Here is a 16,890-nt window from a genome sequence, read left to right on the forward strand (position 1 = left end):
TTCTAAGCTTTGTTCTTCCATATTTTAGGGTGGATCGATTCATTGCATTCAGCATGTGTTTCCTCCATGTTTATTGCAGTAAATGGACAGTAGGCCAACTCAGAGGTGTAACATGACCTTAAGTGCCAGGGCTGCTAGGTAGAGTTGCAAGGGTTTGTTCACTTGACCAAATTCAGTTCCTCTCATAATGCCTCTCTTTGAGATAATTGGCCCTTCAGAGGAAATGAGTGAGAATCATTGTGTCAACTCACAGACCAGCCCTCAAAGCTACCAGCTCCATTAGCCACAGAATACATTAGTCTTATAAGAGCTGCCTCTGACAGATTCAAATTCAGTCTCTGTTAAAAATAGACAGAAATAAGAGACACCTCATCCAGGCTTTGTCACTTGTCACTTGACTCTAAATATGTTAATTTTTAATTGTGTTTATCCCCCTGTTTAGCTTTTGTTGCCAAAGCCCAGTTTCCTCCTCTGATTCAATTAAGGACAAGTGCCATCGTTGGACTACCTGTCCACACATTTCAGTATTTGCTAGTTTTAATGTCTCTTGCTTTCTTTAATTGAGCTCCTGAGAAAATTGAGGTTAGCAAAATAATTAATTATTGCTTCTTTTTTAGCTATTAATATTTCATTTATACAGCTTTTTTTTTCTTTACAAAGACCACCATGTTGTGCTCATTAGTTTTTTTTCTGAGCATTTCAAACTGAATATTTCATTTTAAGGATAGGGGCAACTCTTCAAAAGTGAAGTCCAGTCCTATCTCTGCTCCGCCACAACCCAAACTCCAAATGGTGTCCATAGTGGCAACCAGAGACAGGGAGTCTGGAATGCTGCTATGTGAGCTCTTTTTAAATTCACTGTGCTTATTTCAAACACAGATAAACACATTGTATAATCACAAATAAACTGCATCTATATTCATTGTGAGCTGAGTTTTTTCTTTTGCTGCTTTATGGCCGGACTGAGACTGAGTGCTTGCAGCCTGCTGAGCACGTAATGGAACTCATAAATAGTGTTATCACTGAATCCTGAGCTTTGGAACGGACTTCCATCTGCTTGCCATTGGAAGGGAAAGAAATGAGGAGGGGCTACGTGTCGAGAAAATCTGACACAGTTTACAATTTAGCAGAGCTTCCTACCTATCAAATGAATCTGATGGTGCCTCAGCAGAAACCAGATTGAGCGTTGTACTCAATACCATGCATCTGCAATGGATGCTAAAATGTGCACACAGCCAAGAGTCTGTGTCTGTGTACTTGAAGCCGCATTTTATCAATTGATCAGTTAATACTATACCAATAAACGTTTGACCTTCATCTCCCACCTCAACTGTGGCTCCCTCTCCCAGGGAGCTCCTCTATCCTTCCTGTCTCACCTTCTGTCAGTTGCTGCTCTGCTCACAGCCTTCTGGTTGCTGTGGTGACCCAGTCCTTTGGTAATTTCATCTTTTCCATTTCAAATCATAATTTGTTTAAGTGGTGCTCCCAAAGGTAGAAATTTGCTCCTTTTTTGTTTTCCTTCCCTCCATCTCTTTTCTTTTTGCTGCCTGCTCACCACTAAATCTCCTTTGCTGCTTTGAGAGAGGCCTCTTGAAAAGCCCTGCTGTTCTATCTAGTGGGTGAAGTCTAGGGTGACCTAAAATAAATAAAAAATACAGAAGTACAGGAAGAGTTAACGAGAAATGCTGAGATAAAAAGAGCACAGAGTAGGATAATTTTTCAGGTGTGTCTGTACGCCGTTGTTAGGTGTTCAGCTCTATATGATGCTGTGCGCTCAGTAGGAGCTGAGGTTTAGAGAGAAGCCCCATGTCCAAATCCCACTGATCGATTCCACTGCCTCACTGGAGTTGGCAATCAATATCAGAGAAATCCAGCCAGCAATGCCGCAGACCTTGATTTTCCCATTTGAAAACGTGATCAACACCCATGAAATGTTGTTTTCAATGCCCCTCTGGTCAGAGCAGGTTAATAAAAAGAGTAAAAGTGTACGAACACTCGAGATGCAGTTTTCTCTATTTCTCTATTTCAGTATTTTTGCGTTTTGGATTTTGACATTTACATACTTTTTCTCAAACCTTCAAAATATGGTCCATTTTGATTTGTTTACAGAATAAGCATTTATTTAATGGATGGGACATTTCATGCCTTTAAGATATTAGATGTAGAAGGAATGTCTTGCCTCATAGTAATAATAAATTAATTGATTAAGACAGAAAAATGTAAGCATTTTTATTCTGAAATTGAATATTTCTTCTTTTAAACCTCACCACGGAGTACATTCTTAATTTTCATAGTCCCACAGACATGTTGGCAGATACCACCCTTAAATACAGACATCTGTATTTTGTCTGAGATGTTCTTTGCTCTAGTCTACCGCAACATCCCACAAAAGAGATGTGAAGCTTGGTTTTCACTTTCTGAGTGATAGGATGGTTCTGCCTTGGCAGAAGATAGATGCCTGCTTTGGTTTAATGTTTCCTTGCTGTCTTCTGTCCCTACGGTCCTCATGGTGGCTGTCTGCAGATATCTTAAATCAGGCTTCTGTTTGTCATTTGAATGTTCAAATCACTGTGAGGGACAGCAAGACATCTAATGGAAATGATTGCGGGATCGAAAATAACAGGTTTCCTTTGGTCGTTGCTGATTGTTGATTGTCCACTTTCTGTCAGTCTGTAGAGGGAGGGTGGTGGCTTTTCAGCACTCTCTGGACAAGTGCTGGTAAAATGGCTGAAAAATATCAGTGAAATGTAAAGCAGTGCTAACCCTTTGATGGAAAGGAAACCTGGAAATATCTCACTCAAATAGACGGTGCTCCAATTTCAAAGTGAGCTGCAATGTGAACGAGGATGTCCCGACTGATTGGTACCAAAGTAATTGGGTATTGGTCAGTACTGCTACAGATACCATAAACGTGAAGCTATTTCAGCGTGTCTATCAAATTCCTCTGGAATTGGATGATAGCATTAATATCGCCATGGATTCTTTATCTTGTTTGTCTTTATTTGGTGATACAGCGCCTCCTTCCTGCCTATCCTGTGATGATTAGATTGGGGTCTTGTTTTGGAGGTGTTGGCATGCTTGTGTCATGTTGGATAGCCTTTTTATCTGCCTTTGTGTCCATGCAGTGTGGTGATGCTATCAGCATTAAAACCTACTCCTCAATAGAGATCTGTCAGCCAACAATGGAGAGCAGCATTACCCAGAGTGCAGCAGGACAAAGACTTCTTCCCTTATCATGGAATTGGAATATTCGCAGACTGTTTTAATGGCTGAAAGGAAGAGACAGCACAGCAGAGATGGGAGAAAGAAAAGAGGATGAAAAGAGGAGTAAAAAGACAGGGGGAAAGAAAGGAAGATAGGAGAAGAAGAGAAAATAGGATTCTGTGACCTGCATGATGTTTACAGAGACGTTTGAAGAGTTGAAATTGCAGATTCATGGGGGCATATTGGGGGCATGAAATATAACCATGGCATATGTAACCTTAATATTTTTGAAATTACATACTTTTAATTTCACAATAATGAACCTGACACTTCCACAATTGGTCTCTCTCTTCTCCTACTCCCTCCCTCTTTTTCCTATCTCTTGGTTTGCTGCCCATCGTTGTCAGAGCCTTTGAAGTGGGTGAGCAGTTAGAGGAGGCACAGTTTTCATCTGAAGAGGAGAGAGATATAGCTGAAATGTGCATGGAGAACACCATTGACTTTGCACTGATTTTTCAGTGTGTGTTGGAGCTTTAATCTCGGGGCACATTTGTTTATTGGCATACAAATGAACATCTGCATGGAGCCATGTTTGGACACTGTGGTCTCAGCAGCTCACTAATCGTTTCGAAGCCTGGAGATGCAGATCATGCCAATGAGAGAGAGGCAGCCACACCCAAGGCCTCCATCATACATTAGATGTGTGAGTCTCAGTGGTTGAGACGGTGCAGACATCTAAAACATCATGTCTGCATTTACTTCTGAATGCTGTGGCTAAACACCAGACAAGCAGTGCTGTGTGAACAAACTTGTCCATGTGGGAAGAAATTAAAGTTAAAGTAGTGACGTGATGATTTTTATTAAAAGAATGTTCTGAAAATAAAAGTTGAATGAAATTCATTACAATTTTACTGAAAAACTAGAACACTCATATTTTATGTGATTCTATGATACTTTCACACATCCATCTCATGTGCACTGTGTCTCCAGAGAACACATTTTGTCTTGTTTTTAAGTCATTATGTGAGGTTTGCCTACCTAAACTACTGCTTCTCATTTATATCAACAAGGGCTGACTCACTTTTCACTACGATGACGTACAGTTCCATAGACAATAGTTGAAATTATATGATTTAACAACTCCATTACAAAAAAATTCAAAAGTGAACATTTTAAGACAGAATTAAAAGCAGGGCTCTTGTATTAAACTACATCATTTCAGGTGTACAGCCTGCTGAGCACCAAAGATTGTAGTTTAACTTTCTGCTATGTGGATCCACTCAGTGTTCAGTCTTCCAGTTAAGTGCAAATGAAAGAACTCTGTCCATACACTTTACAACCTTTCACATTTCATAGAAATGTGAAAGGCTTTATTACAGCAACCACAAAGGAAAAAATTAAACATTCATTGAGGAAAAAAATACTCCACTAAAGAACAAAGATTCCAGAGACAACCCGGGGATTCAAGATCAAAGTGGTGAGACTTTATAGATCTCTGACAAATTTCTACATGTCTGTGATTAATGTATTTCTTTTAAAAAAAAAGTACCTATTCAGCTCACTTCCTGACACCTCTGCAAACTTGTGACCATTTAAAACACAGGAAGTGAGTTGGGTAATTTTTTTCTGATGTTATATTGTGTTTTCATTTTGTTGAGCATGAGTACCCTAGTGTGTTTTTCCTTCACATTTTCATTCTTCGGTTGAAAGGTGAAGTGTTGTATGTATATTGTTATGCCTGCATGTCAGGGCAACTGCAGCGTAAATGATGGCCTTGGTGGGGGAGGGATGGGGGGGGGGCTGGCTGTTCGGCGGCTGCCTCCCCTGGATGGTGTGGTGGCTTTGGGCTAGTCGCTTGCCTCGGTCCTGCGGGGCTAACCCTTTGTGGCCGGACAGCTGGGCCTAGGGGGGCGGGGCATGCATTGCCTTCATTCCCCTCTGTGGTGCCGTGGTGGTGCACCTCTGGGTTGTTGTTGTTGCGGGGCGGGTTGGTGGCTTGGGCTGGTTGCCGGTTTGTCATCGGTAGCTTTGATGGACGCCAGGCACCTGTGGCCTTGCCGGGACCCTGGTGGCTGTGGCCGGGCCGGGTTGCGGGCTCGGGGTGGTTGACCGGCTGTGATCCTGGTCCCCCTCACGGCCCTGTTCATGTGGGCTGGGCCCACACCAGATTGCCTCCTAATGTTCACTACACATATCCCACACTGCACTATACATAATAACTTTTAGGCACATGCAGGGCACAGTTAGGGCTTTGGGAATGGATGGGGGTGAGGGCAGTGGGCATGGTTGTGGGGCGGATTGCAGTGCTCTAGGGCACTGTATCCTCCCCATATATGCCTCACTTGTCCTCCCCCATCCTCCAATTTTAATGCAACATACATACACACACTTTGGAGGGGGCCCTGCGATGTTTGGAGTAGTCCCTGCCCCGTGCCCCTTGGGCCTGTCCCGTGCATCCTTGCGGTGGCGGCTGTTGCCTCCTTTGGGTCCCTGGGCCTACGTGGTTCTTGGTGCCCCCGGTGGCTCTTCCGGTGATGGCTTCTGGATGCTCCTGGCTGCCGGGGTTGGGAGTGCTCGGCTGGCGTGGCCCTGTTGAGTTCTGGTAGCCTATCTGGGTGTTGGTTTCATCACACATGTATGTTGGGTCAGGGCTTACCAGCTCCTGTCGAGTCCAGTTATTGAGAACCATTGGGTCCCGTCAGAATGTGGTGAGTCTCACTTCAGTCATCACAATATTATGCCTTCTATCTTCCTCCTACACTGGTTTCCTCTGGTGGCCTATTCTATATTATCAGGACCTCCGCTAATCTGATGTTTTGTAACATCGGTGTTGAAATATCAGTTCTAAGATAGAATAAAACAGCCTAAACCTTTTTCACTCCAACAGCACTGCCTGTCTATCCACTACCTTGTTTGTGTTTTCTCTCCCTGTCTCCTTTTGCTTTCCCCCTTAACTCACAGGGGTGCAGCACTTCCCTCTCTGGCTCACAATAGGAAATTCTAATAAAGACTGACAATTTAGTTCCCAGAGAGGACTGGTAACGTTCACATGCATGCATTAAAATGTAAAAAAGATTTTGCTGCAAGACTAAAATAAGCATTGATCTCATAAAAGGTTGACCCCCTTTTATGGGGTTAAACTATGAGAATACATGCAGACAAGACAAAAAAAAAGATGGCCTGTCTCACAACAGAGGTCATGTCACAATTTATTGAGTTCAGCAATATTTGACACATGGAAATGGATTATTATGATACTAAAGTAATGGAAAGATGGCCAGAGAGATGTTTAAAGACAAGAGGAGAGACTGGACTGGAAGGGAGCAGAAACAGTGAGACTAGATAACTCTTTACATTTGCATTTAACATTACTTAAGTTTTTCTACAGCCAAATCAAAATTGTTTAGTTTTTAATTCTTTATTCTGGTTGCATTTTGTGTGTATGTGTGTGCCCATAATGTTTCGTATGGGTTGTGTGCCTGGGTTAATGAAGAGCACTAAATGAAATCCTTTATTGTGTTTGATATAATGTCAGCTTCCATTAGGGAAGCAGGTACTGTGAGTGATTACTGGTGTATTGTGTCCAGGAGAAAAGTGCAATGTGTTTGCTCTGTATTTGCCTGTGTGTGTGTGTGTGTGTGTGTGTGTGTGTGTGTGTGTGTGTGTGTGTGTGTGTGTGTGTGTGTGTGTGTGTGTGTGTGTGTGTGTGTGTGTGTGTGTGTGTGTGTGTGTGTGTGTGTGTGTGTGTGTGTGTGTGTGTGTGTGTGTGTGTGTGTGTGTGTGTGTATTTCTCCATGCTTGTGTGTACACCCCGTGGCACTGCAGAGGCACTGAGTGTGTTCTGTAATTATAAAATCATTAGCAGGTGTCCAGAGGAGATATGAGTAGGACTGTAATCTGTCCCCACCCATGATGAAGCACTTGTCTCACACTCAAATGTCAACCTGTCTGAGCGAGGCCATTTAGACAACACACACATCCGCATTCAAAAGATTTAGTCCGAACAACCGCACTCCGTCATTCCACGCACCGACATATGACAGTCCCTATGTACCAACCATTTTTCAATCACTTATTGTCACCTTTGCTTCGATGGATAAATAATATGTCAAGGTTCTCTTCACACAGTATGAGGTTTTAATCTTTAATGGTTCTGACCTTCACTTGAACTGGCTTTTTGAAGTTCAAATGTGCAAGTACAAACCATGGATGACATTAAAACAACATGCAGCACAAAGTCATGTCAAGAAAGTGTGCTGGCAGATGAACAACCTACTACTCAGACCAAATGACAGGCATGTAGAAGAACAAAGGATTGGCAGGCATTTATCTGGTTAGACAAAAACAAGCAGACATTGTAGCCCTGGCAAGTAGACAAAGTCACATTGTAATCTGGAGCATTCGGACAGTTTCTATAGCAACAGTAAGCATCTAACCTACTGCTTTTGGTGAAATTGGTGAGAGAGGCTGGGATAGGGGATGGAGAGATTGGGAAAGATGATGATAAGAAAGGGTAGAGGAGGAGGAGGGGTAATGGGGCAAAGGGGTGACAGAGAGGAAGCAGATGGAGATAAGGTGGAGGAGGGAGACTGATGGAAGGGAGGGGCTGGGGGTGATCACCTGACCTCAGTGTTTGTCTCCTCTTTGGAATTCATTGGTCCACTCAGCTCCATAGATTTAATTTATTGATAGCGTTTTGTGTCAGTGGTACTTTCTCAGACATTATGTTTCTTTTTTGCCAGTGTATGTGCCCACTTTACACATACATTTGTAAGTTTGTCCATACTGTATCTTAGTGTATGTGAAGGGTATGTTTTGTGTGTGTGTGTGTGTGTGTGTGTGTGTGTGTGTGTGTGTGTGTGTGTGTGTGTGTGTGTGTGTGTGTGTGTGTGTGTGTGTGTGTGTGTGTGTGTGTGTGTGTCCTCTGCTGGTACATAGCCTCTCCATTGCCAAGACTCGTACATGCCCCCTTGTGGCCACACACGGTAACTGGTGCCTTATGGTTTCTGGCAAAGTTGTACGGGATCTCGGAGTAACAGGGGGCCCCAGAGACACAGCATGCAGGTCTTGCTGCCTGTCAACCCCTGTCCCAGTTATGGGCAAATAGCTAAGACCTCAGCGGCAGACCAGGCGGAAGATGGCAGCAAAGACATGCCACAACGGCTGAGAAGTCGGATGAAGGCTGGAACAGAGGGCGACGTCAAGTAGTCATGGACGCCATGCCACTGGATCAATGTCTTTCTCTTCTCCCGAAACGGAACCCATCCCACTTTACGCTCTGGATACAAAGCTCTGCGGCGATCGGAAAGCTGTGACAGGGGCAGGATTGTGAAGTTTGGCAGCCCCTAGCCACAGCCCAGCAAACAGTTGGTGACTGCTAGATGATCGTTTAGCTCTTGGATGAGGCAGAAAGAGCTTTTCGGTAGCTGCACCCATGATAGAGCAGCTCTTTTAAGGATCCACTCTGCTCAACCCAGTAGGGGAGAGGGTTAGAAAAGGTACCCTAAAGATAGCTTGCCTCTTTTTTCCCTGACATCAAAAAGGACAGACCCGACAAAAGTTTAACATTGAGCACCACCTACTGACAACAACTGCAGGTAGCCATCAGCACGGGCCTTCCAGATCAGTACCTAAAGCTCATTGAAAAGTACTGGGATAACCTCTCTCCTACTGCATAAACTCCTGCAAAACTGTACTAGGTCACAGTAAGCAGAAACATCAAGACCGGTTTGACGAGAATGACACAGAAATCCAGGAACGTATTAACATCAAGCGGAAAACCTTCATCACTTGGCAGAATGGCATCAACTCCAAAAGGAAAAGAGAAACCCAAAGCCCATCCCAAAGCGAAAGTAGCTCTCCAGTCACAGGTGAGGACACTGAAGAACTAATGGTGGACACAAAGAGCCCTGGAAATTCAGCAGCTTGCTGACTCTGGTGACACCAGAGGTTTTTTCGAAGCCACCAGAATTATATATGGTTCTAGTCATCGATGCTTGACCCCTTTTGCTCAAAGGATGGACTCTTCCTGATGAAAGACAAGGAGGCTATAACACACAGGTGGAAGGAACACTATGAAGAGCTGCTGAACAGGGATATCACCCCTGAGTTTGAAGCCAACTAACCCTCATTGAGAGTATGGAAGAACCACCTGTCTGAAAGAGGCACGGGGCACTATCAGGAAAATGAAAAACAACAAGGCTCTTGGGCCTGATAGTATCCCAGCTGAAGTTCTGAAAGAAGGTGGGCCAGTCCTCCTTGAACAGATCCACAACCTGCTTCTCAAAATATGGGTGAAAATTCATGCGCAGTTGAGAGATACCTTAGTCATCCCCATTTTTAAAAAGGTGACAAGGCAGACTGTGGGAATTACCGCGTTATCTCCCTCCTTTCCACTGTCAGGAAGGTGCTAGCTAGAGTGTTGGCCAACAGACACCTCTGGCCAAAAAGCATCCTTCCTGAATCTCAGAGCGGTGTAGGTCCACATAGAGGCACCACGGACATGATCTTTGTAGCTCGTCAGCTACAAGAAAGGTGGCGGGAATAACATCAGCCTCTATATATGGCCTTTGTAGAACTGACCAAGGCCTTTGACTCTGTGAACCGCCAGGCCCTCTGGCTCATCCTGGCAAAATTCGGCTGCCCTGACAAGTACATCAGAGTCTTGCGGCTGCTACATGTTACCATGTCTGCCTCTGTCCTGACTGGCTTTGGAGATGAAACAGAACCCTTTCTGTTTGACACAGGAGTTAGGCAGGGAGGTGTTATTGCACCATCACTGTTCTCCATCTTCATCGCCAGCATCCTCCATCTTACGGGGAGTCAGCTGCCACAGGGAGTCAGAATTATGTACAGGACTGACGAGCTTCTGAACATCAGCAGATTCAGGGACAGAGGTTAAACCACCACCACATCCATCACGGAGCTGCAGTATGCAGATGATAATGCGATTGTTGCCCTCTCAGAAGAGGACCTACAGTGCACCCTGACTGCTTTTGCAAAGGCTTACAAACAACGTGGTCTGGCTATCAACATTAAAAAGACGCAAATTCTCCATCAGCCACTCCCAAACAGTACCACCTTCTCAAACATCTTTATTTATAACACCAGGTTCGAAAATGTGTACCACTTCCCATACCTTGGCAGTCTTCTACCATCTAAAGTCACCATCGATGAGGAGATCCCCCACCGCTTTAGCTGTACCAGTGGGGCATACTCCAGACTGAAGGAAAAGGGTGTTTGAGAGCCAAGAACTTAGACCAAAATCCAGGTCTACAAAGCAGTACTGCTCCCCACTCTTCTTTATGGGTCAGAGACCTGGACCACTTACAGTAGGCATCCGAGAGCACTTGAGGCCTTCTGCCAGAGATACCTAAACTGAATCCTCAGGATAACCTGGTAGGATCGACGGACCAACACTAGCGTCCTGGAGGAGGCTGGCATTCCTTCCATCACTGCCATCATCGCCCAAAACCAGCTCAAATGGACTCGTCATGTCATACAGATGCCAGATCACCGCCTACCCAAACAAGTCCTGTATGCACAGCTTGTCCAAGGTGAACGGAGGCCAAAAGAAATGGTGCAAGGCCAACATCAAAGATCACCTCAGGAAGTGCCACATATCCCTAAACACCTGGGAGGCTACAGCGAAAAACAGGTCTGCCTAGAAACATGCTGTTCGAGAAGGAGCTTCACAACATAATGACGATCTCCACAGTGCTGCAGTACAGAAGCACAAATGGAAGAAAGAGTCCACCTCCACCAATACGGTTCCACCAAAACCTACAACTACTGCTGCCCATTCCATGTTGGCCTCAAGGACCGAGAAGGAAGAAGACATACAGACACGAGGGTCTGCCAATGATGAAGTGTGTGTGTGTGTCTGTGTGTGTGTGTGTGTGTGTGTGTGTGTCTGTGTGTGTGTGTGTGTGTGTGTGTGTGTGTGTGTGTGTGTGTGTATCAAATGTGTCTTTAACCATGAGCCCTTAGCAGATGGCGTGAAATTTGGACTCATCTACATGGAGACAACTGTAATTGTCTGTGTGTTATGTGTGTCAGTCCAACAATGTCTTTATAACATCTGAAATGAAGTTAAATAGAACATACTTCGTGAAATGTTTAAGAACAGTCACCCAACAAACATTTATGTGCTGTTGCAGTAATACTAAGGATTAACTGTAGGCAGTGTGTACATACTGTAGCTTTCGCACCAACAAGTGCTATCCACAGGATGAACTTGGGCAAACACTATCAAGCTGTGCAAACAGACATGATACCAGTGTCACAAGGGTGAAAACAGAGCATGAAGTGCTCAAGAACCCTTTACCCTTTACAGGTTATGTTGTTTTACCTTGTTCTGTTGATTGTTATTATTATTATTATTATTGTTGTTGTTGTTGTTGTTGTTACTATTATTGTTGTTACTTATAGCATTAGGGTTGCAATTTTATTGTTATTTTTATTGTTATTATCATTATCAGTAGGGCATAAATAGGGCATACAAATAGCAATTTAATCTATTAATCTCTGAAGCTGAATTTCTGAAAACATTTTCATGCTCATCACCACATTCAGGGACCTCTGCACCGAAGCACTTCTTACTTGTTTCTCCACTCATTTATTCATCCATCCATCCATCCATCCATCCATCCATCCATCCATCCATCCATCCATCCATCCATCCATCCATCCATCAATCCATCCATCCATCACCAACCGCTTATCCGGGTCCGGGTCGCAGGGGCAACAGTCTCAGCAGAGGTCTCCTCCCGGTAAGACATGCCTGGAACACCTCCAAAGGGAGGCGTCCAGGAGGCATCCGGAACAGATGCCCGAGTCGCCTCAGCTGGCTCCGCTTGAGGCAGAGGTGCAGCAGCTCTACTCCGAGCTCCTCCCTGGTGACTGAGCTCCTCACCCTGTCTTTAAGGGTGCGCCCAGCCACTCTACTTGTATCCGGGATCTTGTCCTTTCGGTCATACCCTGGAATACACTTTCCCCGGGAGGCTGAGGACTGTGATCTCCCTATAGTTGGAACACATCCTCTGGTCCCCCTTTTTGAAAAGAGGGACCACCGCCCAAGTCTGCCAATCCAGAGGTACTGTCCCTGACTGCCATGCGATGTTACAGAGACCTGTCAACCATGACAGTCCCTGCACATCCAGAGACTTGAGGTACTCAGGGCGAATCTCATCCACCCCCGGTGCTTTGCCACCAAGGAGTTTGACAACCACCTCGGTGACTTCAGCTTGGGTGATGGACAAGTCCACCTCTAGGACCTCAGCCTCTGCTTCCTCTGTGTAAGACATGGCAGCGGGATTGAGGAGATCCTCGAAGTATTCTTTCCACCTACCAACAATATCCTCAGTCGAGGTCAGCAGCTCTCCGCCTCTACTGTAAACAGTGATGGCTGTGCACCGCTTTCCCCTCCTGAGGCGCCGAATGGTTTGCCAGAATTTCTTCGAGGCTGACCGATAGTCTTCCTCCACGGCCTCTCCGAACTCCTACCAGACCTGAGTTTTTGCCTCCGTGACTACTCAAGCCGCAGTATACCTGGCTTGCCTGTACCCATCAGCTGCCTCCGGAGTCCTACAATTCTCATTTATTCAATTTTCTTTATTTCCATACTATTATTTTGAAATAAAAATAACAAAAACGAATTGTGAGCAACAGTGACTGGCAGCAGTGTTGGACCTCTGGTAGGCTCTCTCTACAGGAATGTGTGTTGTGTACTTTGGGTGCAATGTTTGTTTGTGTAAAGCTGCGTAACGGTGTCAGTCAGGTGCAAGGAACCGAGCGGTTATTTACAGGAAGCAGTCCTGAATAATGAGTTGTAATGCCACAGTAGTAAGAGTAAACTCTTTAGCGGCGAGGGAGCAGCATAAGCAGGACTGGGCTCCAGATCAATCCTGCTGGCAGACACAACAATGCTGTTCTCTGGCACGGGGTCCCTGTCTGAGGGAGAGACACAATCTCTCTCTCTCTCTCTCTCTCTCTCTCTCTCTCTCTCTCTCTCTCTCTCTCTCTCTCTCTCTCTCTCTCTCTCTCTCTCTCTCTCTCTCTCTTCTCTCTCTCTCTCTCTCTCTCTCTCTCTTTCTCTCTGTCTCTCTCTCTCTCTCTCTCTCTCTCTTTCTCTCTCTCTCTCTCTCTCTCTCTCTCTCTCTCTCCCTCTCTCTCTCTCTCTCTCTGTCACCCTCTTGCTCTCTCTCTCTGTGCAGACACAGGGGACTATTTTTAGCCCTGCCAACTCTTTTTTTCACTCCATCCCCACCCACCCACCATCTCTATATTCCATATTCTCAAGTCATCCCTTCATATTGCCCCAGCCCCAGCCTCCATCCTAACCTTCAACCTAACCCAATGTCGTCCCTGAGTGATCCGGTCTGATCCATCCTCCAAGCAAGTTTTTCTGTCCTCCCCTAGAGCTGGGGAGGCAGAGGAAGAGCTGAGATGTGTCAGAGGGAAGATTCTGCTCCTCCTCTATCTTGTTCATACTCATTACCTGAAGACACAAGCTGTGTCCAGGCCAGCCTACCCATGTCTGATATCAGCATGAGTTTTTATCATCATGAATTTTCTCTTTGGTGAGCTGTTTGGGACTGTGTTGAGCTTGTGACGGGCTCCAGATTAGCACCAGAGGCCAGCCAAGACCCCAGCCGTGATGGGTAGAGTGACTTTCTACATAGATGTGTGTCTGTGCGTGCATATGTTTCTGTACAAATGAAGTACATGCAGATTACATGAATTTAAGACAGAGGCAATTATGAAAATGCTGAAAGTGTTCAAGAGACAACCAGAAGTTGAGAGAATGTAAGTCAGACTGAGTAAATCATATGTAGGGCTTGTAGAATAGACTCCTTCTTTCTCATCCTCCCTTAGTGGACCATGACCGCAGCTCCTCCAGTGAGGCCAAGTCAGTCAGTGTGGTGCCCTTGAGAGTGCGTCCTCAGCCCATCTCTTCATGATAATGAGGGAGCTCGCTGCATTCAACCCCCAATGCCTCCCTCTCTGTGAGATAAGGGCACCAGTCCAGAGTAGAATAGGATGGTAGGGATGCCAACAGCCCATACATGAAGATTTTTGCACAGGGGTAAAGGCCCTGATGTCTCCTGCTGACGACGGGTAATTTTTGCTGGCAATTAGGAGAAAATAGCGCAAAACACATGCATAAATTGACATTCTTTTCCTTTTTTGGTTTCTTTCCTCCTGTGAGAGTCGTTCGCCTGGAATGAAAACCAGTCAGCTAAGGCTGATAAAGCTCCCAATGAGAAATGTTTTGAGTTTTTTTTATCACTACTTCACTACATGTCACACCTGAGCTCATTGTCACACAGAGAGCTTTCCACAACACATGTCGATCTTCCTATGGTGTTCGACACACACGTTTGAACATGTGTTGCATACATGGCATCTTATTAATAAAATAGATGTGCGACATCCTTCCGTATCTCCACAGCTATCTGTTCTCCTTCTCATACTGTCATTCCACATCACACGACTCCTTCTCTGTTCTGTGATGCTGATTATATTCTCATGCTGAACAGTGTGATGGAATATAACCACAATTGGGGAGTCGAGGCTGATATAGGCTACTTCTATATCTTCTCTCATCACCTGTCTTTTCACTTTTCTTTTCTGCACAGGAGCGTGGCATTTCATACTACGATTCCAAAGCGGATTCAGACTATGTGAGTACAGTACGGACTGCCCCCCCCCCCCCACAACCTGCCTGCCTTATAAACCCCGAGTCCTACCGACTACACTTCCCATCATTTCCCTGCAACCCAACCCTCAGCCCTCCCCTCTGGCCTCCTCAGTGTTGCTGCCCCCTCCTCCAGCCCCGGGCCCCTGGGTTGTCTGTGTGTGTTAGTGAGGAGACATTCCCACACCGTGAGTCAGTGTGACAGACCAGTGGCAGTCCGACGTGCATGTGACAGTGGCTTCAGCTGTCCTACCCATCCAGATATTTCTCCTTCCCCTCAGATTCACACTGTGTCCCCTCTGTACCTGAAACCTTAGGGTTTATAAACCCCCTTCCCCATCAAGACGCCTCATATTAAACATGTTTCATACTGCACTTTCATTTACCAGCACACAATTTGTATAATGTGTGCCATCCATACACAATAATATGAATGATGTTTATGGAAAGGTAGGCATGCTGGGTAATGTTTTTTTCCTTCACAAAAAGCCCTCAGGCTACTGGACTCACCAAACCATCCTGGCTTCCCTCCACAGGATATTCATACACTCGGAGCCTGTGTGTCTGCTGATTGATTAAGTTTCAAAATAGTGTCCCTGAATCCAACCCTAGATCACAACAGCACAAAAAGATGGGAAGAGTGTGAGATAGAGAGGAGAAGAAACTCAGAGAGGGAGGTGAAGGAGCAATAAATCATGGCGTGATTTTCTCTTTGTGCACACCACTCCTGTGATTAATGACACTGCGCTTTAGGGCCTGTCAGCACATTTAATTGGAGAGCATCAGTCATCATTAACATGGCGTACTAAAGCAGAACCAGTGACACACTCATGACCCCCACCTTGCCAACCCCATACCACACAAAAACTGCAGCAGAGGTCAGACAGAGGTCATTGCTCATCTCTGCAACCCTAGCAGTTGACCCAACACTGGAAGCAAAACTCACCCATTACTAATCCTCCTCAGCGAATTAGGCTTGACTCCTACCATGATGACCCCTTTTAATTAAGGGTCCACCAAGGGAGTGAATATCCATTATTATTAGAAGAATAGGGTTAGAATTCAGTTTTAAGAAATGCAAGTCGTCTGCAGGCCCTGCTTTATCCAGGCCTCCTCTGTTCACATTGCCTCTTGTCACTGTACTTGATATGAAGGTGAAACAGTGATGATTCATTTTATATCTGAGCTGTCTGTGTACCAAAACTTCTCTGATGTTCATACAGTTCTTACAGGTTGGGAACATGTTTGTTTCTCTTGTTCAGGTTACCGACCGACTCTGGAGACGTTCTGTTCCTTTGTGCTCGTAGTCGTTTACGGGTCATTCCCATTTTTCTTTAATCTGTATAAACAGATGTTCTAATAAGACTGCAATTAAATGTAAAAATGATCATCAGACAGTAGGTGAAGAATTATGAAATTGCATTTCGGTTGTTTCGTGGCTTCCCCTTTTTTCATGCAAATGTTTGCCGTCATGCAATGAAAAACTGTCATCTGTTAATTGATCCGAGGTGCACTGGCGTCGTGCCCAGAGTGTCCCCTGCCTCACGCAGCTGAGATAGGCTCCGGCACCCCGCGACCCGCTGCGGGGGATATAGCGGTGGTAATCTGAAAATGATTGATGATGACTGACTGTTAATTGATATTTTTTGGGTTCTCTGTACTGATAACACCTAAACATACAATTTAATGTTTGTCAGATAGCTTCATATCTACATGTTTTGTTACTTCAAGTTGTATTGACAAGATCAGCCCCACCAATGTGGGGCTGATCAGCCCCACCAATGTGGGGCTGATCTTGTCAATACAACTTGAAGTAACAAAACAGGCAAGCAATCAATCAAGCAATCAGTCACATCTTATTGGTATTGCTAAAATTCACAAATAGCACAATTTTTTCTCTGAAAGCTTTACAATCTGTACGAAGACACTACGAACTTACATCTGAAACCAGGTGAGGAGAAATTCCATAAAAATTGAGAAAGACAAAA

General features: G+C 45.0%; 1 protein-coding gene across 2 annotated transcripts in view; it reads left to right on the plus strand.

Annotated features, from left to right (window-relative positions):
* Window positions 1-16,890, plus strand: part of cacna2d2a (calcium channel, voltage-dependent, alpha 2/delta subunit 2a) — a 153,406-nt gene that overhangs the window by 85,278 nt on the left and 51,238 nt on the right. For both annotated transcript variants that reach the window (XM_068316404.1, XM_068316405.1), the window contains exon 5: window positions 14,844-14,888. In XM_068316404.1, the coding sequence (XP_068172505.1) occupies window positions 14,844-14,888 (45 nt within the window). The remainder of the gene's footprint in view (window positions 1-14,843; window positions 14,889-16,890) is intronic.

This window comes from Antennarius striatus, chromosome 5 (genome assembly GCF_040054535.1).
Source record: "Antennarius striatus isolate MH-2024 chromosome 5, ASM4005453v1, whole genome shotgun sequence".
NCBI lineage: Eukaryota > Metazoa > Chordata > Actinopteri > Lophiiformes > Antennariidae > Antennarius > Antennarius striatus.